Source organism: Ctenopharyngodon idella, chromosome 10 (assembly GCF_019924925.1).
Source record: "Ctenopharyngodon idella isolate HZGC_01 chromosome 10, HZGC01, whole genome shotgun sequence".
Lineage (NCBI taxonomy): Eukaryota > Metazoa > Chordata > Actinopteri > Cypriniformes > Xenocyprididae > Ctenopharyngodon > Ctenopharyngodon idella.
Genome location: NC_067229.1, coordinates 35,011,047 through 35,038,564, shown reverse-complemented (window position 1 = coordinate 35,038,564; position 27,518 = coordinate 35,011,047). Strand labels below are relative to the sequence as shown.

The 27,518-nt window shown below is 37.9% G+C and overlaps 1 protein-coding gene across 1 annotated transcript in view; it reads right to left on the bottom strand.

The window, feature by feature from the left end:
• Window positions 1-27,518, bottom strand: part of gbe1a (glucan (1,4-alpha-), branching enzyme 1a) — a 159,416-nt gene that overhangs the window by 31,111 nt on the left and 100,787 nt on the right. The window contains exons 11-14 of the mRNA XM_051908043.1: window positions 20,113-20,223; window positions 19,755-19,926; window positions 9,306-9,490; window positions 8,510-8,640 (exon numbers count right to left, since the gene is read on the bottom strand). Of these exons, the coding sequence (XP_051764003.1) occupies window positions 8,510-8,640; window positions 9,306-9,490; window positions 19,755-19,926; window positions 20,113-20,223 (599 nt within the window). The remainder of the gene's footprint in view (window positions 1-8,509; window positions 8,641-9,305; window positions 9,491-19,754; window positions 19,927-20,112; window positions 20,224-27,518) is intronic.

Here is a 27,518-nt window from a genome sequence, read left to right as displayed (position 1 = left end):
TTCATTTCAAACTCTACATTTAGGTTTATGGCTTCAGGGCGGAAATGGAGGATTTTTTTTTTTCTTTTTCACAAAGCCCACATGGACTCTGGTTAAAGGCGAGGTTTTAATGAGAAGAATACACTGGCAAACACAAAACGATTAGGAGTTCGGGGAGGCGCACATGGGCCATATTTACTGTTCTTTCCACCGGTCGTGCACTTCTAACACCCTCGTCTCTCATCTTCAAAGCTCGACGGCTGGTGGCATGGAAAGAGGGCTCCCCCCTCATGCGCAAGACACAGAAAGGGCAGCGGCAGGGGCTGGAGGAAGCCTAAGTGGCCCTGGCTAAAGGGTGTCTTTATTCCCCGCCAAGCGGGCTCGCTGCCTGGGCCATGATTAAATAGAGGCCCTGGTGGGAGGCCTTCAGCTGGTGGAGCTCATCTCCGGCTGCTCCCCGCAGCCCTTGTTCTCTGAAGAGGAGACCAGGGGGTATGAGCGGAGCTGCTGGGTGGGCGAGGGCCTCTGCTCTGGGTTTGCTATAATGAAGGGTTGCTCGCTCAAGTCTGGAACTGCTGGAGAGTGCATTAGCGACACGGTTCAAACTAGCCATTCAGCACGTGTAGCTCTGCGCCTTGCAGAGGTGTTTATTACTTGACAGTGGGGGCATTTATAATTGAGCTTGAAAATTGTATGTAAGGTGAGGGCAAGGCTGAGTTTCCAGAGATGACAAAGCTTGTACTGCAAAAAAAAAAAAAAAAAAATAAATAAATATATATATATATATATATATATATATAGAGAGAGAGAGAGAGAGAGAGAGAGAGAGCGAGAGAGAGAGATTTTTCTCATGTTTTTTCAAGAAGTCTTAGTCACCAAGGCTGCATTTATTTGATCAAAACATTATCACTGTAACGAATGGACATGATCAAAATGGTTTAGGCATCATAAAATCCTTCATTTTCTCTCCTGTTGTTCAAACTAAGCCATCAGTTCCAAAGAGTCGCAAAACCAGTTCTCTTCAAAGGTTCGTTATCACCTAGGCTCCCATGAACGACCTTAGTAGAGACGGTGTCTGGAGCTCTCTGCAAGCTTCAAAGACAGGAGGTGATCCCCTCTCTGCATCCCCCATCAACAGACAGTGCCAGCCATTTGGTCTACAGACTACAGACAAACTTGCAATACACTTTGGAAAAAGGACATTGACTCCATTTCTATCCACAATCAAACTGTCCTAACTGTATATAGTATTTTCCCTGTGTTTCATGTATGTATTTGTTATATTGACCTAATTATGATTCTTTAGTTATGTCAGGGTAACTTCAAATGCCTAAATCAAGGTGTATGTATTACTGCTTGAATGTCTTTGAATCCCCATCTTTCTTGGTATCAAAAGAATCCTCTTTTCATTTCATAAGTAACGGTGTATAGTATGCTATGACAAAATGCATCAGAATATTTTTACCATGCTTTTGTGTAAAACTGCACAAATTCTCTAGACCAACATAAACATGCAAATAGGGTGACAAGATAGAACAAAGACTTTCTCTTGGTCAGTTTTGATTGGTCACCTCACTGAAATGGGTGTGAACTGATAGGGCCTTTAAGAGTCCTCAGATCAGGTACACCTTTGCTCAATCTCTTTTGAGACCATCGTTTCCCATCTTTTTCCGGCAACTTTATCTTCAAGTTAACTTTGTTAGATTCAACGTGGATCACCCAGAAGAACAAAAGCGAACGCTTCAGCGCACTCCTGACAAAATCATCAAGAATCTCCAAAATACCGCATCTGGACTTATTTAGCAACCAAAGTCAATGCAAGTACCCGTTTGCAGCCTTTAGACACATTTCCAAGTTATTGTGCCCCTTTTAAGGTGACCCTGATTCTTTGATGTTTCTCGCAGGTTGTGGTTAACTGTTGTAATCTTGCCATTCTCTTCTCTCTCTCTTTCTTTACTTTCCTTCACTTTCTTTATTCTGTATATAATCTTTGCTTAGTTTAGTTGTGTGTGTAGCCTAATGTAGTTTGATTTATTAAACCATTATATCCACGCTTATTGTCTCTGTGTTGATGCTCACAAATCAAAGTCTCTAAAACGTTTTGATCTAGCTACATACTATTACCCTGCTAGTACTTTATATGGTTGGAAAAAGTTCTTCTTTCTTGGCCAGGAAGATAATTTGTTTCTTATAATTGATAACTGATTATGCTGTCTGTTCGCTTGAACGAGCTGATTAAATAATCGTAAAATTAATTCTGCTACAGTCTGAAACTAAATATTTATAATTAATTATAATTCGTTATAGTTAATTATTCATATTTCTTTTGAGCTAATTTGCTATATCACAACTTAAAAAAAAACTGTTTACTATTTTAATATACTTTAAAATGTAATTTATTCCTGTGATGGCAAAACAGCAGTCACTACAGTGTTAGGTTTATGGACTAGTTTTGGCTACTAGAGGCCCTCATTAGCCGCTTTTCCACTGTCGGACCAGTGCGAGCCAGGGCTTTTAGCGGGCCAGGCTAGGCTAATAGCCCCGGACTTGTAGCACCGAGCCCAAAATCACGCTGCATTTTCACCATCGGGCCAGTAGCTCTGCAGCACTTCACTAAAACCCATCCGTAACACGCCTCTCTGGAACAACGTCCCACAAACCCGTCATTTCACAAACAAATGGAAGTTTTATCAGAAAAATAATCAGAAAGAAATCACTGGAAACTAGCGAGATCGTAAAGTGAACGTGATAAAAGCAGGTGTTTGTTGGCATTTTGTTGTTTACTTAAAGATTTAAAAACCCAAGTTCTATGTTTTACCAAACAAACTGATCATAATGAATTAATTTGTGTCAAGATTAAACATTAGTCACAGAAATAAAGTGGTATTTACTGTTATTTCACAAAAGAAAGAGGACACACGTACTTATTCAGTCGCGTCCGTTTCTGTTTATTTGTAGTCATGGGACAGTATGTTTACATCCATTTACAAAGAATGATAATTTCTTCAAATTTTCCACCAAAAATATGACCTGAGGAGCTTAGCACTCTCTCCAGTGACAGTCCCAACAGATATATATTTTCAGTCTGAGAAACAGAGGAATCCCAAAAAACTGGAGTTGCTTTATTTTATGAAATATGCGGAGCTAAATATGGATATCAGACAGTCCGTTAAGAGATGAGACGTGCTGACAGATAAAATAAATACATAATTGTGATAGCCTACGTATATGATTTGTCTGATTTATTCAAGCCGTCGTATTTACCATGTTTACTATGGTAATAGCGCGCATAGTCTTGGTGATCAGAATCCACATCGGATCACAAACATAAGTTATTTCAAATACTTGCTGCTGTCTGAAAGTGAGTTTTGAGTTAAAATGATTTTCTTTGTTAGCTGGTAACCTACATGTAATCATCCATGGTGCCTCCATCTCCACACACAGATAAACTCCGCCTTTGTTCGTAAACCACTCCCTCAAGCCTGAGCTGGCCCGCTTTGGACCAAGGTATTCGGCGGGCCGAAAAACCCTGGCCGTTGGCCCCGAGGAAGCCTCGATGAGGCACGATCAAGCCCCGGAAGTGACAGTGGAAACGTGACTGGCCCTGGCACGCACTAGCACGCCCGCTTTAGGCCCGACAGTGGAAAAACAGCAAATTTCATTTCAGTTTCTCGCCATTGTATCGTGCGCTATTGTTCTATTATACCTGTGCCTCATTTCCTGTGAGTGCCTGTTATCTCCAGTCTTTTGTGATTTTCTCTGGATCTGACTTTTGCATTTTGTTGTCCTTTGGAAGTTTTTTTTTAGATGTTTTTTGATTTACCTTTTTGGGAAACATCATTTACTCTCTGATGTTTCTAGACCGTCTTTTGGATTTTTTGTATTGACTCCTTGGAACATTTGGAGATTGTTTAAATTTCTTTATCATTTTTTGCATTGACTTTTTGGAACTATTTGGATCTTCTGTTTTGGAATTACTTTCTGGACTAATTAAAAGAGATATTAAGTTTATTTCCTGACTGAGCTCTTATTTCTGCAACTGGGTTCTCTACCTTCTCCTACATTCAGCCCTCACACCCTTGTTCTAACCTTGGTCCTTACATACAGTCTACAGTGTCACATGATCCTTCAAAAACTGTTATAATATACTTGGCTACTACTTGGCAACTACCAATGTTAAAAACTGCTTAATGGTTGTTTTTAAATGGTTGTGTGTGTGTATGTGTAATATATATGTTTACAAAGAAAAAACAAAGACAAAAATATTGATCATGTTGTCACTAAGTGAAAAAGTCTTTTCAAAACATAACCACAACACGTACAGTGAACCTGGAGAAAAACAACTTGTTCAACTGATACAATTCCAAACTTTTCCATTTTGTAAGAAAAAGTCTAATATTTCATCATATATAAAACTGAAAAATAATACTGTCTTTTTCAAACGATCTCACTTGGCATCAAGCAACAATATTCTCTTAGTATCAGCTGCAACCTTGCAATGCACACGTACTGTTTGTCTCTTGACTTATTTATCAAAACGTTACCTGGCAAAGTATGCCTCCTAAGCAATCGTTGACTATCACAGAGTAGTATCCCTGTCCGCTTCCCTTGACTGCGAAAGAGGCAAACTAAGAGCAAAAACACACTGAATGAAACATAAAAGTGGAAAGAGTTGCAGGGAAAGCTCTGGATATACCCCTACAATGCATTATCGATCACATTCTCTTTTCCTGAAGCATCAAGTCTGCAGAAAACCCCTTGCAGAAACTCAAGCCTCCCCCAACATAGAGCTCTGTTCTTGGGGGCAAAATAAATAGATCCCACCCCATCTGAGGCAGACTGCTGTGGTCTGTTTGCCACCACAAATTGCTGTTTTATTGATCTGAGGTATAGGTGCATCCATTTCGATGGGCTCACAAACAAGACTCTGATGTTTCCAGTGGCTCACGCACAAGCACATGACAAGATACAAACAAGAGCCTTGAAAATGAATGAAGACTAGAGTTACGACAGTTATGCAGATTTATACAGTAAAGTGAGGCCCACAAGTCTGAGCACAAGTAAAAATGTGTTTATTTTGCATTTTCAATATATTTTATATTGTCAGCATAACAGTTTTAGTGAAAAGCTGAACTTAATGTACTAAATGTACATGAATTTCACAATAGAATATTAGAACTTGGTTTGTCCCCCTTTTTCGATTTACCAGTATGAGGGTGTTTAAAAAATGTGCAATAGTATGTATAACTACACTGACTACATGAGCCACAGTGATAGTTACCTTCTCGAATATGTTAATGTAGTTTGTGTTGTTACAGGTGGAGGAGTAAAGACTGATCTCACTAGCTAGTCTCTCAAATTACATCCACATTTAAACACAGTGAGAGGGGGATCCTGGAGAAGTTCAAGTCTTTCATCAGATTGAAAAATATGCCAGTGTTGATTAATTATCTTTTTGATTTTTTTCTGCACGTTTAGTATATTGAGTAGTAAAAATAACAGAATCTTTTTTGACTTTTTTTATCCTTCAATAAATCTAAATGAGACTGATCCTCAATTTTTTGTTCTGCTACTTATATTTGCTTAGGATTGTATCCTCTACAATAAAAATATATTTTTTTTTTTTTTAAATCAATTTTCTTACAAGATTCTTACTAAAATTATCTGGTCCACTACATATTCTTTTTAACCGACACTTTTGGCTGTAAGTAAGACTGTTCTTTAAGGGTAACGGATAAGAGTCAGTTCTTAAAAGCGTATTGTGAGCAGTAGATTTCTTAAAATCCAAGAAACTAATTTTGGTTGTATCGAAGTCAATGGCGTGCATGGCGTGTGCCACAAGATAGTTATTCCAGCCTTTGTTCAGTATCTCGGATGCTTTTCTGCCTTAAAGGTGCAGTAAGTGTTTTTTGGAAAATGCTGTTGATATTTGAAATCACGAAAACAAACACGCCCCTACCCAAAAGGATCACACCCCAATCTTGATGCCTCAACCCCCACATTCATGTAGACGCTATGCAACACAGGCAATGTCTACAGAATTTGCTGTGCCTGCAGCCGAGGGTATGATGTCTCTTTATTGCTGAAGTGAAGAAAATAAATGGAAAATGAACAAACAAGCGAAGATGTCATACAAGTTTTTTCAAGCAAAAGACAGCATATCTTAGTTCTATGAAACAGCAAAAATAACGTTACTCATGTATAAAGAAGAAATAAAGTCACCTCGGCATCCATTTTCAGGTCTTCCCGTTCCTTAAAGGGATAGTTTACCCAAAAATGAAAATTTTGTCATCACTTACTCACCCTCAAATTGTTCCAAACCTGTACGAGTTTCTTCTGCTGATATTTTAAAGAATGTTGGTAATCAAACAGTTGGCGGTAGCCATTGACTTTCATAGTAGGAAAAAAAAAATACTACGGAAGTCAATGGCTACCGTCAATTGTCTGGTTTCCAACATTCTCTAAAATATCCTCTTTTGTGTTCAACAGAAGAAAGAAACTCATACAGGTTTTGAACAACTTGAGGGTGAGTAAGTGATGACTTTTGGGTGAACATCTCTCAAACTCTGGAACGCTTCTCCGATATTAACTCAGGTTCTACCTCTTGCCTGATTGAAACCTTCTTTTTAAAGTTATTTTCCCCTGGCCCTTGCCTTTTTTTGTATTTTCTCCGCCATCTCTCTCTTTCTATAGTCGTTCTGCTAATGGCTGCCTTGTGCACTGAGCTCTCTCTCCTCCCCCATCATGAATGTATATGCCCTTTCCTGCTGATTGGCTACAAGTGTGTCATGGTGCTCGGTCTGATCCAATTTTCAACAGCATTTTTCAAAAATCGCTTACTGCACCTTTAAGTGATGTCTCAGAGAATGTTTATATTACCTACCTGAGGATTCATATCATGATCTGTTATTTACCTTGTGCCTAAGTTGTTACCAGAGACTAAAAGACTGTACAAGGGAAGTGTTTACCTGTAAAACTTACCTCTTGCTACTTGCCTGTTTCTCCAGTGCCTTTCGTCTAATAAACTCCTGCACCTGGGTTCAACTATATTCTTGTCTGTGAAGTATCGCTACACTTTTGCCTTAAAGGGGACCTATAATACCCCTTTTACAAGATGCAATATAAGTTTCTGGTGTTCCCAGAATGTGTATGTGAAGTTTCAGCTCAAAATACCCCACAGATCACTTATTATAGCTTGTCAAATTTTTGTGTGTGTCCCTTTAAATGCAAATGAGCTGCTGCTCCCGGCCTCGTTCCAAAAGTTGCTCAACAGCAACAAAGCTGGAGAATCTCACGCAACCAAAATGACCTCGTTTGTGAAGCAGTCCGGCGTAAAATGGCGGCATGGCAACAACACTCTACTAAAACAACTCTTCCTCTTCTCTAAAGCAGCCCAACATGGCCTCACCCCCCTTTGTTGCATGTTCTCGGGGGCAGGGTTTATGTAAATTTTAGGGTTAGTGATGTCACTAACATGGGAAGAAGCTCCTTGTAGTCCCTACCAGCCATTTGCAGATAATTCTTTAAAAGAAAATATCTCCCTTTGCATTGAACTTTGAGCAAACATTGTTTATACTCTAACAGCGACATTACACACTAACTAAAGTTAAAAAGTGTAATCATAATCAACCACCCCTATAATAATAATAATAATACTACAAACAATGTTTTCAATGTGCTCTCAGACTTAAAGACCCCACTGTATGTTCAATTAATTACATGTGAAACATTTTCTTCTTTGGAAGTTTTAACAAACACTGTGCCTTTAATTGCCCCGATTTCTGGCTTAAGCTAATTTTGTTTTCTGCTACATGCTAAAAGCCCTTTTTAGCAAAAACAACAATGCTATTGGTTTCATCTTTGTGGATTTTAACTGGGCTAAGGCCTTCTCTTCGGTGTGTGTTGATGAGTGAGGGTATTTGTGTGAGCAAATATGTGCGAGTGGGAGATGTTTGATGAGCCGTAGTTTCTCTCATCGTAGGGTGTCTCGTTCTCTCATACTAATTGGAGTCTTCGTACAAACACAAACTCCCATTGGTGCAACCTGAATGCCCCAACACAGCATCACATGTGCACACCCACGCACATACAAAGCCATGAACAGCTCGTTTTGTGTGATGAAAGTAACCTATAGCATCTCTGCAGCCAATTAAATGTGTTTTCAAGACTTGTCAGATTGTTCTCCCCTCCCCTTCCTCCCTAGCGTACAAGCTCATCTTTAAGCATCAATGGGAATGTGTCACAACCAATGGCAGGCTGGCCTCTAAAGAGCCATGAAGGGTTGAAGGACACACACACACACACAGAGGTCTTACATTGTAAAACATCGAAAACACACACTCAGTCTCATCATGCATATACTATATGTGGCTAATGAATTTCTAATAAGTGACCTAACCTCTCTCCCACATGCTTCCTGTCTATTTCACAGCTCATATGCACACACATATAATCTCACTCCCACACGCATATAAACACACTCCATTACTAAGATGTGCTAGTCTTCTGGAGCTCCCTTGTGAAAGGATACTTCCCAGCATGCTCCACTGCCACCCTGTAGTTAATGTAGCTGTTGCAGGGATGGAAGTTGAAAATAAACAGCAGGTTTGCGCGTTCAAATACGATCACCTTATCAGCTTGATTCAAAGTCGTGACTGCCGCCTGAAACAAAAACGAGATGCAAATGATGTAAATGACTGTCAAACACAATGCAAAATTATCATGAAATAATCTCAGGGGAAGATTTTATTGCTCAGATGTTGTTCCTAGATCATAAGTTCTCAGATGTTTCTTCTAAAAACCCTTAGGAGAAATAACAATTTAAACAAATTAGACAATTGTTGATGTGAGTACAGAGGTACTCTGCTGAAAAACTATCTGCCCTTATCTGATTTGTTGGTTTTCGAGGGTTTGGGGCACTTAGTCAAGCTAGGAAATCTGCACCTCTTTTTTTTTTTTGAGACAATATGAGTCTCTGATTGCATTGATACAAACATTGGACATAAACTGTGAACCCCTGTGGTTAGAAAGGGTTTTATACAGTTTTATACAGTGGACATCTTATTTCTGCTGTCTTCAGTATAAGGTGTGTGTGTGAAATGGGCTTCCTGCTTTGGAGAGTCATGCCTGGTTGGCTGTATTATGCAATTTCATTATCATATGGGCTATGCATCTCATATCCCATTTAATATGGCAGATAAATAGCTCCCCACAGTTTAACAGATGGCAAGGACAGATCCAGCAAGGAGATTTACACTGGGTTTCTTCTGTAGGTTAAAACCAGTGTGAGACATGCACATTTAGCAATGTGTGTATGTGCATCTCACCTGACCGGCAGCCAGCCAGCCGTATTTGTCTTCTGTAAGATTCATGTCACGGTCGAAAGCGTATAGTTGTCGGTATCGCAGATGCTCAATGTCCACAAGGTTGAACTGGCGACGGGCATAATAGTAGCTCTCGTTGTTTCCTTTCCTAGGAAAGTCAAGCCATTCTGGATGACCGAACTCGTTACCTGGAGAAAGAAAAGTTTGAAAAATGAAGATGTAAAAGTTGGTGAAAGCTTTTATCACAAACAAGACAACATGCCCCAGAGCATTTTAAGGTAATTTAGCATGTTATAAAAATATTAGAACTTACATACACTACAGGCCCATGTCACACTGCACAATGTTTTTAACTAAATACGATTTATTTATTTATTTATTTTTTTTTTTACCAGCAATTTTTTACCAGCATTATTATGAATGCTTGGCCATGAACAGGTAGAATCAGTCTTTTCGAAAGATCTTTAAGGAAAACTAAATTTTTTTAACCTAGTTTTTTGTCTAGGATTTTTACTTTGATACAATAACTTTGATATAAGTGACAGGAACAAGTCTTGTTGAAGTTTTATTTAACAATACATGAATTTACATGAATGAACATGTAATAAAAATAAAGAAATAGTATATAATACTTTAAATTATGTAAATACTACTAATAACAATAGCATATATAAAATTATTAGAAATAAATCATAGTATAATACTTTAAATGGTTTAAATTACACTATTACTACATATAATAACAGCATTATACATACATTTATAATATTATATCAATATAAATAAAATATTAAAATAAATGAATAAATAAAATTGTATCAAAACTAACTACAGAATAATACTTTATATTATGTAAAAAAACAACAACAACATTATAAATAAATACTAAGAATATATAATATTATAAATAAAATGAGAATAAATAAATAAACTACTTATAGCATATAATACTTTAAATTATGTAAATACTACTAACAATAACATTTTATACACAATAAGTATAAATATATAATTATAATAAAAATACTATTATTTAAATTATTTAAATTATGCTACTATATAATAATAATAATAATAATAATAATAATAACAACAACAACAACAACAACATTATACATAATTATAATATAATATTAATTTGAATAAACATTAAAAATAAATAAATAAATAATACAATTTTATCTAACTATAGAATAGTACTTTATATTATGTGAAAATAATAACATTATAAATACTAATAATATAGTAATAATAATATTATAAATAAAATTAGAATGAAAGAAAGAATGAATGAATGAAAGAATGAATGAATGAAAATAGAATGAATGAGAAATAGATGGGTTAATGTGATTTGATTGATGAAGAGGATCTTTCTTTTCTTCCCGATTCAAACTTACTTTCTCAATTAAACCATCAAGGCAACTTTAAACTAATGAGTCCTTAAACACATTCACTGATAAAAAAAAAAGAAGAAGAAAAAAGCAGCAGCAAAAAAGGACATTGAGACATTGAAGGATCCATGGCAGGAAGAAGAAATAAAAAGGGGGGAAAGAAAGAGAGAGAGTATATCAGAGCAATCAAATCCCTCAGCTTCCACTTGAACTTTACTTAATGTGCACGGGGACCTTCTGCGGCAAATAATTCTGATAGAGTCATATCATGTGTCAACCGGAGAGAGACAGAGCATAGGCTAGCAGTGCAGAAAGTGGCAAACGCTCGCACAAAGAACCATGACAGCTCAGACTCCATAATTAAACGAAGAGAGTGAAGATGACGAGACACTTTGTCTCTCTTACGGCCCCTGTCACCTCCGTCATGTGCCTTATCGTACCGCCCCATGCGCTGAATACAGACACAATGATAAGGGACGTCCACTGCTCTCCACCTGCACATATATTAAGATAATCTTAAATTATTCACTGCTCGCACTGACACTGTAGCCCTGGAAGTTACGGGAGAGCTTTGAAAAGAGCATTTTAAGCAAACAGATCTGCTGTTTGTAGGCGGAACGGATCTCCTGAGTGAAAGTTTAGCCTGAATGAATTAGGCCCTATGTGAAGATTCTATAGATCCACTTCCTGTGTTGTGCATAATTCTGCAGTTGTCTTTTTGAGAGATATATGAAGCTCACTTCAACCCACTAGCTGACTGACAGGTAAAAGGGGTCGAACCGTATGTTTTTCGAAGGTTAGATCAATATGGGAGCTACGTATAACTTGGCAACATACAAGGGAGATGGATTTCATCAAGGCCAGAAGGAATGCTGCTGTCCATGTGCAGGTTAACAGCTATTTTTCCCCCCTTTACAGCTGGGAGCAAATGCTACAACCCAGAGATTGAAAAAGTTACAGAAGCACAAGCAGAATTTTAAATTTTCTGAAGAAAATGCCCACGCAAAACTCACCCATGCAACAGCCAGGATAGTGATACTGTATGTGGCTGGTAAGATGTTCTTCTGAGTAGTTTTGCTAAGTGTGTTGCTAGGCAGCTGTCAAGTAGTTTTAAGAATTTAACTGAAAATTCCTTTCAAATTTGAATTGAAGTGACAAACAGGATGCAAAAACAATGTTTAACTAAAAAACAAAGTTTGTCAAGACAAACATTTAATGTTTTAATGTTTTAATGCTAATTTGCTAATGCTTTGTTTGAAAGTTTTGAAAAAATTATACTCTTTATACTCTACTAATCAAAATTTGGGGTCGGTAAGTCTTATGTTTTTTGTTTTTTTTTTGACATTGTTTCCAACACTGATTGAACTGATTAAGACATGATACAGATTTCGGTAAGCTACTGTATCTTTCAACATATTTTCTGATGTTCATTCATGTTTATTTCGTTCTGTAAAGTAGTAAAGAGGAAGGGATGATCGCGTTCACTCACGATCTGCGACAACTGTTCAAGATAAAAACTGAAAAGTGACGCACAGTCTTTGTTCAACTTTCTTTTCATAATATAAATAAAAGCATAGCCTGGGACTATTTGCTGTAATATTTCCTGTAAGCTTGTGAATAAAAATGAAAATGTGGACGAAAAAAGAAACTATTAAACGTCTTATTATCATTCAAATATAAAAATTAAAATGACGAGTAATAATTGATTATGACGGAATTTTTACTATCCTGTCCGTCAAAATGACAGACAGTGCGAAAGTCTAACGCGACCTCAGTGATCGGAATCAACGAGTATGAGCTGAAGAAAATGCCTCCATCCACATCCATCCATCATAAACGTGTGCTCCACACGGCTCCGGGGGTTAATAAAGGACTTCTGAAGTGAAATGATGTGTTTGTGTAAAAAAATATCCATATTTAACAAATTATGAAGTAAAATATCTAGCTTCCGCCTTCCGTATTCAAATTACGGGAAAAAAAAAAAAAAAAAAATTGGAACTGGCATCACATCAGTTAAGCTTTTTCCGTAATTTGAATAGGGAAGGCGTAGGACGTAGTGTAAGCTTTTTGAACTGTGGGAGTTTTACACTTTCTTTTAGGGCTACACAATTTATCGTGATTAAACCGCACATGATTTGGCAAAGGCTGCGATTATTTAATGCGCAGCTTGTCAGAGCTGTACGGCTCTGTGATCAGTAGTAAATGCTTCTCCACCTGAAAGCAAGAGGGCGATCTTGTGCAGAAACTCAAAATATGCCCTGCCTCAGAAGAAGATACCATGCATCATATCGCTGTAGCTGAATAAACAGAAGATTGAAATGCATTAATTGATTAAACATAACCAATAAACACATGACTGCCTTATTCTGTGTAAGAAGCCACAACATCTCACAGAAGGATGCTCAACTGTCGTTATAAAATGAGTTTGGAGTAAAAACATGTTTTTAAATGTTGTCTTTTGTTGGACAAGATGTTAATAAATGCTTCTCATGTCTGGAAATACGTTTGACGCATTTTGCTTTTTCAAATGTACATTATAAGTGATTCAAACTTGTAGTGCTTTCAGATGGATTAGCATTTGGAGCCATACTTCATTGACAAGCTGTGCATAAAAAAAAAAAAAAAATATTGCAGCCTTTGCAATTTCATAATCGCACTAAGAATCGCGTTTAAGTGATAATCGCATTTAAGTTCAATGTTATTTTTCATATCGTGCGATAAATCGTGCAGCCCTACTTTCTTTGCAAGTTGAATACGGAAGGCGGTCTGGCAGAAGCTAGATATTTTACTTCATAACTTGTTAAATATGGATATTTTTTTACACAAACGCATCACTTTGCTTCAGAAGGCCTTCATTAACCCCCCGGAGCCGGAGAGATGTGGATGGAGGCACTTTCTTCAGCTCATACTCGTTGGTATCGCTCACTGCCATTATAAAGCTTGGATGCGTCAGGATATTAATATTTCTCCGATTGTGTACATCAGAAAGAAGAAAGTCATATACACCTAGGATGGCTTGAGGGTGAGTAAAGTTTGGGGTAATTTTCATTTGAAAGTGAACTAATCCTTTAAGTGTATTATGCTGATTTGGTTCTCAAGAAACATTTCAATTTTAACATCAATGTTAAAAACATCAGCTTAATATTTTATGTGTTTTTAAGGTTTCTTTGATGAATAGAAAGTTCAAAAGAATTTATTTGAAATTCAAAAAATTTACAGAATCTATAGATTTTTTTTTAATGATAGATATGATGCTTTTTTGTAAACAATTTAAACATCTTTACAGTTATTTTTTATCAATTTAATGCATCCTTGCTGATTAAGTGTATTCATTTAAAAAAAAAAAAAAAATCTTACTGACTTTACTGATATCTTACTGAACTTTTAAACATGTAAGTCTTATGTCTCTGCAAAGTCTATGGACTTTTTTGACTGTTTTAATTGTTAAGTACGACCATTGAGAAAAAAAAATAGCATACTGTACTTCTCCTTAAAAATTCACACAATTTTAGGTATCATTCATGTCTATTGCACAAATAGTGCAAAAAGTCCAAGTCCAAATCCTGTAAGAATGAGAAGCAGAAATAGTGTTTGCCTTAGCAAACACCACTAAATATGCTAATTTGGCCACTTTACAAAATGCTGATACATACAAAAAGTCGCATTTTGCATTAGTTTGTGAGAGTCACAAGAGTGCATTAAGACAACAAAACACCACGATCAAAAACATCAGGCCACGACCATGCGGTTTCCCCACTGAGACCTTCTGAATAAGACAGAGTCAGATTTGTCAATTAGCGTAAGCATACCATTTTCATTTTTGATTAGGCAGTCTGGCCTCAAATAACCACACGAAAAGCGTGCATACACACACACACACACACTTCCCTTTTAAAATTCCACTAAGCCCATAATCTGATCTGACGTGCAGTGATGTTTGAAGTCAAGTTTCTCTTTGGTTACTATAGAGTGAGGCCAAAGATCCTGGTGAGCTGCAATGGGATTTAAATAGTTTGCATGAAAAGCCCTCCAAATGAACCCATAAATAAGAAATGGACTTCTTCTTAGCTCTCCATCTCTTTCATGTGTAACAAGCTGCAAGGTGGAGATTAGATGGTCTTTGAGTTCGGTGTCAATTTGAAGTCAAAGAAAGAAGCTCTTGCCTTCACTGTTAAAGATAATGTGACTTGTATGCAGCCCCTGCAGAGGCGGGACTAAAAGATGAGGCTCAATCTGGATTTTGGTCTGAGAATTAAAAAAAAAAAAAAAAACACAGACACGCAGAGTTCAAACAGTACAGTGTGTGTTCTTTGAATGACAGTCATTTTTCAATGCATGTTAGATGAGGAATATTTAAAGTATGTGATAAATGAAGTGTGACTCCATGAGAAATTACATTTTCAGCCAGCTGTAATTACCCTAATTCAAAGCTACCTGTTATGTTTGAATTACCTCTCTAAACAACTCTCCACACATCTAATTGGCTCTGTAGGATACTATGATCAGTCAAGTGTATCTGGAAACCAAATTCAGTTGAATATAAAAACCATTTAAATTTTATTTATTCCAAAAAAAAAAAAAAAAGTGTGAGTCACACCAATTTCTAACTCTGAGTTGATTTTTTTTTTTTTAAATGTTAATGTCTTACAGGGGTTGTTTACAAGTAGAAAATGAATATAGGTTTTCTTTCATTGCATCATCAACGAAAAAAAAAGTCAACCACAGTTAAGTAGCTTAGTTTATGTCACATCATACTACAAAAGAGTTCACCCAGGGTCCCTTCTTCTGGTTTTTATGAGATTTTTATGGCAATTTTATCATCCACCTGGCGAAAATCTTAAGTCCAGTTGCTTATAAATGTCATAGCGCGCACACTTATGTCTGTAGCACTCACTTAAATCTGTGAGTATAAGGAATAATAATAGCGTTTGCCTTGGCAAGTGCCACTGAATATGCTAATTTTATACCTTTATACAAAAATGCTTATACATACAAAAAGTTACTTTTTGCATTATGTTTGTGACAGTTACAGGGGGGCATTCAGACAACAAAACAGCAAGATCAAGACTCTTTTGCATCACAAAGGCTACGACCTTGTGGTTTCCCTGTTAAGAATACTGGGTAAGACCTCTGCCAAAATTACACTCCAAACTTCTGTCTTAATAACCCGTAGACAACTTTAGCTGGATGCTTTTAAATATATAGTCTGTATGTCTGGCTGCTTTTGTTTAGTGTGCAATTTTGCTAGCCGTCTGTCTCCTCCTTTCTTAATTAGGGGGGTAGGAGTCTGTCTAATAGGAGGAATAACTTCCTCTCTATTCCAGTAGGAGCAAACATATGCCTTTACTTCACCACAAATCTAATAACTCACATACACTGGCCCTAAAATGTATTTGGATACTTAAGCCACCCTTAAAATGCACAAATGCCATTGGCGGAAATAACGAAATATCACAAAAGGTGGCATTTATTTTAAGGAAAGGCTGCAAAGCACACTTTTCAAGCCAAATATTTCTCAAAAGCATGTTTGTTTGAACACTTTCTTGTCAATAGTAAATGTCCAGTTCAGGATCAGCTTCAAGTTCATGAATAATGCAAATGGTTTTCAAGTTTAGTCACATTTACTTCAATGATACACAGAAATAAAAGCCCCTAAATTGGTCTTTTATCAAATCAAACTACAAAAGTTCTTGCTAGCGAACCAGCAGGGACAGGACATAATGTTCTGTTCAAACTAATGAGATATTCGAAACAAACAGAAGAGGGGAAAAGCAAGTTTTGTTCCCTGTTTCTGAGTTCTCAACCTACCCTGTTCCATCGGAAAAGACTGAAGAGGTACTTAAAACAGAGAGTAAATAAATAAATGCAGGCCAACGCTTCCCGCCCACAAATGAAACTCTTTCGCTGCACGAAGAAAATGGCACCCCTTTCAAATTCAATTAAAGCCTCTTCAGGCACATTGCCTTCCTGTGTGCTTCTCAGGCCTTGTCTGGCAGCCTCCGCGCTGTCAGGCTAATGCTTCTCTGATCTCCTGCTGAAATTTCTATTAATCAGGACTGGTGTTTTCCTGCTTCCACTTCCACATACACCAGTGACAGGATGATTTGTTCTTGTTTTTATTTAACCTCCTTTTAACTTGAAACTTTCATTCTTTTTCTTCTTATTTCTCCCACGCTAACCCTGAATACTTGGATGTGTGCAGATAGCGGGTTTAAATTGGTGGATTATTTGCTCTGCTGGCATGTTGGAAAAAGAAATGAGCCATTTAAGAGAGAAAATATTGTAGTGTTTTTGTACTTCTGAAAACATACTTTATGTCTGATGATATGTAATGATAAACATTATAGCTGTAAACAAGATGTAGATAATGTAAACCTAAATATCTAAAAATTACTGCTTAAAACTATGCTTTTTATGCTACTGTATCCATCCATCCATCCATCATCAGGGCACCACAATCACCACCAGATTATAATGTTCTTCTGCCCCTAAAATCCCAATTTAGCCCATATATGTACATGCACAGCCTAAATAACAGCGACCTACATGATGGTTGTAATAACAAACAGCAGAGGCAGACAGGCGTAACGATTTCTGATCAGTTCTCTAGTTCCTAGGAGAGGAGCCAAAGTCAATGAGAGAGAACTACTAATCAGAGGAGGAACACTGCTAACATCAATGTCCAATAGCACAATGATCCAGAGAGAAAGAGGGCAGAGAGGAATGGACGTGCACCACAACCATCTCATGAACCAACGGATGTTAATCTGCCGAGCCTGAAGCAGCTCTCGCAGTTCAAACAGCGACCTCAAAAACGGGCTGGAATATTTACAGAGCTGTACTAGCGTGGCGGCTGGTGCAGGAGATGATGTAGCTGCAGCATGCTAATTAACAGTGTAAGCGGGGAGAGAGATCGATGTGTTTGTGTGGATGGATCTGAGCAAAACTGAGCATTGATTTGAGAAGGAGCGCAGTAGTCTTTCACCTGCACTGCCAGGACAAACTCGCTCTTTTCCACCAGGTGCTTCTTTACGCAGTTTACACTAATTCATAATTCAGTTACTAAAAAAGCTAGTGAAAAAATAACTGACTATGTTCTGCTTTACATTTACTCAATAGAACTGAGGGAAATCAGTTTGGGAGTCACATTTTATTGGGGCAAGTTGTCCTATTTGTTTTAAATTTTATAAATCTACAATTTACTTTGAACATTTTTGTTTCATAATTGTTTTACGGTCTTAAATTTTTCTGAAAAAGCCTATAATAGACTGTTAAAGGCTTACTGTGACAACTTACCCCATATAGTGTGACAACATGCCCACCAAAGGGTGACCTGATATGTTGAATAGCTTTCTTGAAGCCAAGTTTCCCAGGTTTGTTCCTATACAAAAATCGAGATAAATAAATAATTCCACCCTGAGAAATATTCTGTGGAGTGCAAACTAGCCAAGGTCTGTGTAAATTATCTTACACAACTTTGCTTCTAAGGTAAACTGTCCTTGTTTTAAGGATGTCTATATGTATATACTGTAAAACAATACAAAATACACAAAAATAAGTTATATATGGAAGTTTGTTTCTGCTTAAAAATATAATAACTATGAGATAAAGTTTTAAATAAGAAAAGAAATAAAGTATTACTAATATAAGATATAAATAATTGAAAAGTATCAACATCAAATTAAACTATAAAATTAAAATATATACACAGTAAGCAGCACACAAAATTCTGAGCCTTTCAAAATGAGTCACGTTTTAATGTTATGGACACAATTTCCTCTTGAAATGCAGGTATGTCCTGTTCCATGTTCACCAAATGTTTCTTTTTTTTTAGTTCTGGCCTTTCTCTCACTTTGAGTTAAGAGGAATTTTCGAGGATGAGGAGCTTTAGCTTGACATGTCAGATTGATTCTTTTGCTTGAACAATTTGTTCTCGCTCAACACGGGCTAAACGACTGCCTCGCCATCGATCTGATGGCGCTGCTGTTTGCCGTCTGGCCTTGACTGTTTCAAGTGTCAGGCATATTTTCCTTTTTTTTTTTTTTTTTTTTTTTTGAATGTGCTCTGCCACTCGCCTTTGTATGCAATTATACCGAAGTGCCTTTACTTACTATTTGCAGATGGAGAGATACAAAGATGGTGACCTTTGGACATATTACTGTTTTTAGTACTGTCGCACAGACATGGATGAGCAGGCAAAGTGAAATGCTTTTATGTGCTTGATAGAAGAGGAGTGTGCTTGTAATGAAAGACTCTTTACTCATCTAGACAGCAATCTTTTACTGCCTCAAGCCCATGAGTGTAGTTTCTTTTCCTGTGTTGTGATGTGTGTACGCACTTACTTAGCTTTCTTTTTGGCCACTAGTCTGATAGCAACACCGACATGGTTTGCAGATGGGTTCCGGGCTGGTCACAATTTTTTTTTAACCGTTCAGCTGTGTTTCCACTGCATCTGGGCCAAAACAACTGGTTCAACTCCAGCCCTAAAAATTTGCTTGTCTTGAACAGAGCCGGGGGGTGGAAAAATGGTGACATTGTCTATATATGGTGGTCTTCTTGAGAAATGTAATAACCTTGTACTACATTCCTCTGTATGTCTAAATATTAAAATCACTCTCGGTACTGTGAAAATTACAATATGCCAGTGCCGAATACCTAGACAAACACTGAGACACGCAATGTTAGTTTTTAGTCAGGTAAGCAATATGTAGCAGCATTACGTCACTGTTAATTTCTCAAGTCTATGGAAACTCGCAGCCAGTCTGCGACAGGCTCCAGTTCGCCTGGCCAAAAACTGATGTTGATATCACAAAATGTATAAATACCTGTTTTTTAATTGTAATGCCAATTACATCCACACCAATATTTGGAGCTAACCTTTTGAAATCTATACCGTAAAATTCTTAGAACAAACCCTTAGACTAACTCAATATGCCTAACCACTACAAAACTTGTTTATGTTTGCCGAAAACACCAACAAACCCACTTCCTCTTCCTCGGTGGAGGCACATTACAGCAAAGCACCAAGTATCTAGCAAAAGTGGTTTCCAAGGAGACTCACCCATGAAGTTGAGGTAGCCCTCCCCTCCCAGACTGTGAGTGAGGAGACGGATGAGTTTATGCAGCTGGATGCCACGGTCTATAACAGGAGTCATGGCAATGAGAGCACTCATGTTGGTGTACATCTCTTTGTCCATCAGCCAAAATGCCAGTGACTTGTCCCCAACCAACGCCTAGCAACAAGCGTAGACATGTGAGTGTGTACAACCTTGTATAACGTAAAGAAAACATCAAGTTACACCAAAGTGTTTGTCAATGGTGACCAGCAAAACTTGGCTGACCATCATTGTCCTTCTGGTGCAGCTGGTCGAGAAAGGAAGGTTCTACTAAATCTTTTATTAAATGTACAAATTGCTAACCTGGTCATGGCTCTCAGCATAAGTGACAGATGCCTCCCCTCTCCTTCTGTTGGTCAGGGTGTAAACAATGTTCCCCATATCCCAGTCCTCGTCCCGAATTTCCTTCAGGACCTTTGATGAACAATTAAGCAAACAAAAAGAGACAAAAAGTTCATAAGCAAGTGCTATTCAGTTATTATTTTCTACAACATCAACAATATTTGGATGAAAAGAACAAAATTAGAATGTACAGAATTAGAATGTAGTATTATATGAGTAGTTCTAAGCCGAATTTAATCCCACACAATTTGACCACAGCACTTGCGTGCTAAATCCTCTGCACTTGCATGAAAGGAAGCAAACTGAATCACTTGGGGTAGGATACATGAGTCTTTGAATGGGAAATGACAGGCAGACCTCTTGGGTGGCTCGTTTTTTGTTGCAGTGTCAAGTTGCGGTCAGAGCTGCATCTGAGAGTCAACTCGGGACAAAACTCAATGTAGCAAGCTCAATAGCCTGAGAGTCCTCTACAGACCAGGTGTGGGATCCTTCATGTGTGAAATCCCAGATTGGCGTTCTGCATTCAGATGCCCGTCCCCTGGCCTCTGTCTTTCCCATATCCCTTGCTTTGGAACAGCCATCTTGACGCAGAATCTGTATTTAGTGGAAGACTGGCTCATTGACCACATTAATGGTCAGAGCTGGTGAATCCCATTGACTTTGCCAATACCGACTGTAGTTCTGGGTCGGTGATTTGGCGTGCTTTGCGGGAGTGGGTCGATGGCTATGTTTGGACTCAGTGGAGCAGTGTTCAGGTCATTGACTGGATCAGTGCTCCATGTTGTCCTCCAATGACTTATTTGAGAACGAGCTCACAATTCGAAAAAGTCGAACCGAAGGATGAAAGTTCTGTTCTCAAAAGGTGACCTACTAAACTGTTTCTAGCTTGCAAGTGCTCTGTGTTGATCGGACACGATTTGAGTGGCCAAGGGTCAATGAGCACAGCTGGATAGTAGAGCGAGTCTGGCACCCTGTGTCAGAACACAGGATAAAAGTCTCAGTACTGCTCGAACTCTCTCTAACGAACACAAACACCTGCTTGCGGCGAGACACCTGTTTCTGATTATGAGTATTTACCTCGGGATGTTTTTTCCCCAGATGAGCATATTCATTTGGCACATCATTTTATTTTATAAACATTTCAGAGCATACTGATATCAAGTCGGGAGGCTGACGTTTGTTTGGAAGTATAAGGTGAGGGGTGAGGACAAACTGAGAGAAAGGGAGAGACAGCAATAGACAAAGTTAATACTTCAAAATAATGTTCCCTGGATTAACCTTGTGGGGGAAAAAAAACTGCTATAAACCAGCCTAAAGAGGTTAGCTGGTCTCCTAGCGTGGCCAAACTGGTTAGGCTGGTATGTTTTGCCAGTTTTAGGGGAGTTTTGACCATTTGTCTGCTGGTCACCCACTGGTCTCTTGGAAACTAGTGTTGTAGTCAAGACCACCTAAACCGAGACCAAGTCGAGGCAAAGACCAGTGTGTGTCGAGACCAAGACAAGACCAAGACTTTGGGGGGTTGAGACCAAGACAAGACCAAGACCAAGACCAAGTTGAGACAGAGTCAAGACCAAGACCAGACTAGCACTCCTCAAATTCTTCTGAAAGATCCACATTTACTGCCTGAGAAATGTCTTATTTTTAATCAATGATTACAATTAGAATAATAAAAGACATTATATAGAGCTGTTACCAATCAATTGAAACAACAAATTCATCTTTACACTGCAGAGGTGGAACAGAAGTTGCATCTGAATTGTTACAATTACAAATGCATAAATAATGTTGAGATTAATGTTTTAAAAATACAGTTTTGTGAACATTTGTGTAAAAAAAAAAAAAAAAAAAAAAAAAAAAATCAGTATCACATTTGCCTCTTTCTTGTGATATTGCTTAATTATATCATATGTTATAATATAAAATGTCATATTATAACATAAGATTTAAGCTTGGAAGAGGTGGGCCAGAGCGCGGTTCAGTTGGGCTCGAGCGCATTTCGCATGCAGTGTGGGTGCTAACCGTGCCTGAGCACGGAACAGCTACTACTTTTGTGTGCGCTACTGTCATCATTACGACAGCAAACTTTATTACTACTCTGATAGTACACTTATCAATTCTTTTAATTCATTTGAGTGTATTTGGGTTTATAACGGATCTGGATCTCACTATTGATGAACAGGAATTGTAGTTTGCGAGTAAAGCCGCAAATTCCTCCATTAACGTCAGCTGCCTTTGTAATAATCCTCTGAAACGTGCAAGTGAAAATTGCTGCGCAGCATAAATGATAAATATATTAGGCATTATCTTAGCGAAAGTGCTTTTCTTCCTGTTTTCTTCCATTCAAAAAGTTGCATCGTATATGATGTAAGCGTGCTCCGGCCCGGAACGTTAGTGCAATATGAGTGCGGGCCAGCGGCGGGAGTGGGGAGGGGGGACAATCGCACTCGGGCTCGGTTCAAAGACCAAGACAAGACCAAGACTTTCAAAAAATGGTCTTAAGACTGGTCTCGAGTACTACAACACTATTGGAAACCAGTTAAACCATCTGAAGATCAGCTTCCCTACGTAGTCAAGCTGGCAAAGTTAGTATGTTTAGCTGGTTTTAAAGGGGTTTTAGGCACTTGTCAGTTGGTCAGCCTGGGACACCACCTACAAAAAAGCAAAACAGACTAAACTAATGTAACCAGGTGAAAAGTTTGCTATGTCAGTCACGAGACTGGTTATCCAAGCCCTGGTTTAAATATACTGCACATATAGCATGTTTTAGTGCCTTTCTCATCCATTGATGGAATGTTGTCCCAGTGGCCCTTTAAGACAGTGGTTCCCCACCTTTTTTCCAGGAGACCCCTATTTTAACATTCAAAATCCTTGACGAATAAAAATCAGCTGTTAAGTTTTTAATAAATGCAACAACAGCTCAAATATTAAAGTAATAGCATTAAGAACTACGGCCAGATTTAACTTGCAACATAATGTTATCTTGTATTACATGTTCAAATAAAGTATTGACCAAAATTAAAAAAAAGAAAGAAGATAAACCTAGTACTCCTTTAAACCGTTTTTAAGAAACAGGATGAGTCAAAAATAAATTCTAGATACCTTATTATCTGAATTAGAATCAGAATTGTTTTAGAATGCACATTAGCTTCTTTTCCATTAACTTTACTTAACTTCTAAATTTACAACAGCGCATAAAAATGTGGTCTGAGTTTCACAAACAAAAACCGCAGACAGGCTGAATGAAAATGTAAATGCATTCTCTGTCAGTAGGTGGTGCATTTGTAACAGCAGAAATAGAGCTGTTTCCCCGGTAACCCCATAAACAAAGCAGAGCTGAGCTTATAAACACTACGCCTTACACAGAGGGACGATGAATAGAAACTGTCATCAAAACTTTTCTCAATGCAGTCAGTTCCCTTCAGAGATACATTCATAGAATTCATTCATACTTTTATTCATATAATTTCCCTCAGAACTCTGTTCTAAAACCTCTCACTTCTTTCGCCATTTTTTTCAAACAAAATCTACACTTCCTGCTGTGTCTGCATGAGTGTTTACTTTGCTTAATCTGCCTTAATCTGTCTGCCTCGCTGCTCAGATTGGTTTGCGTCTGTAACTCCGTATAGCTTTGTTTTGAATCTCTTACTTTTTATTCATTGTTGCTTATTTTTTTATTACCTTATATGTAATATTGCCTACCACACTAATCTGACGTCGCTAGCTTGTAATATTTGAATCTAAATCGCTGTTACAACGCATTTGCATTTGCAGCGCTAGCTTGTTAACCTGCTAACAGTCGCTCGCGCGCTCCTTTTTCAACGCGTTCTTCAAACAGCTGTGGTAAGTCGGATCAGTCTACAAACACGGTGAGTCATGTCATCCTCTCCCAGCATTGCTACCTGTTCCATTTGCCACATGTTTACCATAGCTCTCTCTGTCAGCGACGAGGGATTTACATGTCATAAATGTAGGGAAATAGTCAGGCTGACAGAGAGAATCTCAGAATTAGAGACACGCATCCAAACTTTAATCGAGGATAGTAAGAATGCAAGGGCTTCAGATACTGTTTTGGATGCGACTAGCTTAGTGAACTCTGTACATTGTTCGGTTCCGGCTGTAGAGCCCGCGCAGCAGGGCACTTGGGTAACGGTGAGGCGGCCTAGCCGTGGAAAACACCACTCTTCCGTTCCAATAAGAACATCAAACAGGTTCTCCCCACTCAGTGATACACCCACTGAGAATCCTGTTGAAAGTGCCCTAGTTATTGGCGATTCTATTACACGGAACGTGAAAATAGAGACACCAGCCACCATAGTCACATGTTTGCCGGGAGCCAGAGCACCTGACATCAAAGCAAATTTAAAAGTGCTGGCTAATGCTAATCGTAAATACTCTAAGATTATTATTCACGTCGGCACTAATGATGTTCGACTTCGCCAGTCGGAGATCACTAAAATTAACATTAAAGAGGTGTGTGAACTCGCAAGTACAATGTCAGGAGAAGTAATTTGCTCTGGCCCCCTTCCTGTTCGTCGGAGTGATGAGATAGTTAGCAGATTATCATCACTCAATGGCTGGCTGTCTAAGTGGTGTCCGCAAAATAATATAGGTTTCATAGATAATTGGAAAAGTTTTTGGGGCAGACCTGACCTGTTAAAAAGAGATGGTATTCATCCCTCCCGGGATGGTGCTGCTCTTCTCTCTAGTAATATGGCACATAGTCTTAGAACTGAAACATGACAAACTGGGGCCCAGGTCAGAAAGCAGACAGACTGGCTAAACCGACCGTCTGCTAGCTGCCTCACGTTACAGAAGTCAGAAAATTCAGATAACTCTCAACACATAGAAACTCTTACACCTAGATATTTTCAAATAGAGACTGTGTCTGTACCCCGAATTAGTAAAAACAAAAAACTTCCAAACCCATTTAATGGTAAAAATTTAATTGATGTTCAACAAATAAAAAATAGAGATAATAATGCTAAACAAATGATAAAACTCGGGTTGTTAAATATTAGATCCCTTTCTTCAAAATCACTTATTGTTAATGATATTATCAAAGATAATAATCTAGATGTGCTGTGTTTGACAGAAACTTGGCTAAAACCGGACGATTACATTACTTTAAATGAGTCTAGTCCTCAAGGTTATGATTATCGACACAATGCCCGTCAGAAAGGCAAAGGGGGAGGTGTTGCTGTAATCTATAGTAATATTTACAGTATTAGTCAGAAGTCTTTCAAATATAATTCCTTCGAAACTATGGTACTTTACGTAACATTATGTAAGTTGACATTTGTGCTGGCTACTGTATACAGGCCACCAGGACACAATACAGACTTTATCAAAGAATTTGCTGACTTTCTATCAGAGTTAGTACTAGCTGCAGATAAAGTCCTTGTTGTTAGTGATTTTAATATTCATGTAGATAATAAAAAAGACGCATTAGGATTGGCATTTGCAGATATTCTAAACTCTATTGGTGTTAGACAACATGTGTCAGGACCCACTCATTGTCGTAATCATACTTTAGATCTAATATTGTCACATGGAATCGATATTGATGCTGTTGAAATTCTGCAGCAGAGTGACGACATCTCAGATCATTATCTAGTCTCGTGTATACTACATTTAGTCAAGGCGGCTAAACTGCCTCCATGCCATAAATATGGTAGAACCATCACTTCTACCACTAAAGATTGCTTTATAAATAATCTTCCTGATCATTTTCATCGCCTTAGCATACCAGACAGCTTAGAAGACCTCGATGTTGCAACAGAAACTATTGCCTCTGTCTTTTCCAGCACATTAGACTCAGTTGCTCCTTTGCGTTTAAAAAAGATTAAGGAAATTAATCCAATGCCATGGTACAATGACCACACTCGGGCCCTAAAGCTAGCAGCCAGAAAAATGGAGCGCAGCTGGAAGAAATCAAAACTAGAAGTATTTCGTATTTCGTGGAGAGAGAGAATGATTGAGTACAGAAAGGCCTTAAAATCTGCTAGATCTGCCTATTTTTCTAAACTCTTAGAAGAAAATAAACACAACCCTAGGTATTTATTTGATACAGTGGCTAAATTAACAAGAAATAAAGCTTCAACTTCTGATGTTTCCAAAGAGCACAGCAGTAATGACTTTATGAACTTCTTTACTTGCAAGATTGATAATATTAGAGAAAAAATAATAACCATGCAACCGTCTACTACAGTATCGTGTCAGATAGTGCATTGTAGTGTCCCTGAGGAAAAATTCAATTCATTTACTGCTTTAGGAGAGGAAGAATTGTCTAAACTTGTTAAATCATCAAAATCAACAACATGTATGTTAGACCCTATACCGACTAAGCTATTGAAAGAAATGCTTCCAGAGGTCATAGACCCTCTTCTCAATATCGTCAATTCATCTTTATCATTAGGATACGTACCAAAAACTTTTAAGCTGGCTATTATTAAACCTCTTATTAAAAAACCACAACTTGATCCTAGAGAATTAGTCAATTACAGGCCGATCTCAAATCTCACTTTTCTGTCAAAAATACTAGAAAAGGCAGTATCATCACAGCTATGTTCCTTTTTAGAAAGAAATGGTATCTGTGAGGATTTCCAGTCAGGATTTAGACCGTACCATAGTACTGAGACTGCTCTCATTAGAGTTACTAATGATTTGCTCTTATCATCAGATCGTGGTTGTATCTCTCTATTAGTGTTACTGGATCTTAGTGCAGCATTTGACACTATTGATCACAATATTCTTTTAAATAGACTCGAAAATTATGTTGGCATTAGTGGAATTGCATTGTCATGGTTCAAATCATACTTATCTGACCGTTATCAGTTTGTAGTAGTAAACGAAGACATGTCATATCGATCACAAGTTCAATATGGAGTACCACAAGGCTCAGTACTAGGACCGTTACTGTTCACTCTGTACATGCTACCCTTGGGAGATATCATTAGGAAGCATGGCGTTAGTTTTTCACTGTTACGCTGATGATACTCAGCTCTATATTTCTTCGCGCCCTGGCGAAACTTACCAATTCACAAAATTAACGGAATGCATAGCTGATATAAAAAATTGGATGACCAGTAATTTCCTACTACTAAATTCAGAAAAAACAGAGATTCTAATTTTTGGACCAAAAACTTCTTCACGTAATAACCTAGAATATTGTCTAACACTTGATGGCTGCTCTGTTAAGTCTTCGTCGTCAGTTAGGAACCTGGGTGTGCTTTTTGATACCAATCTTTCATTTGAAGGCCATGTTACTAGCATCTGTAAAACCGCATTCTTCCATCTTAAAAATATATCTAAACTACGACATATGCTCTCAATGAAAAATGCAGAACAGTTAGTTCATGCGTTCATGA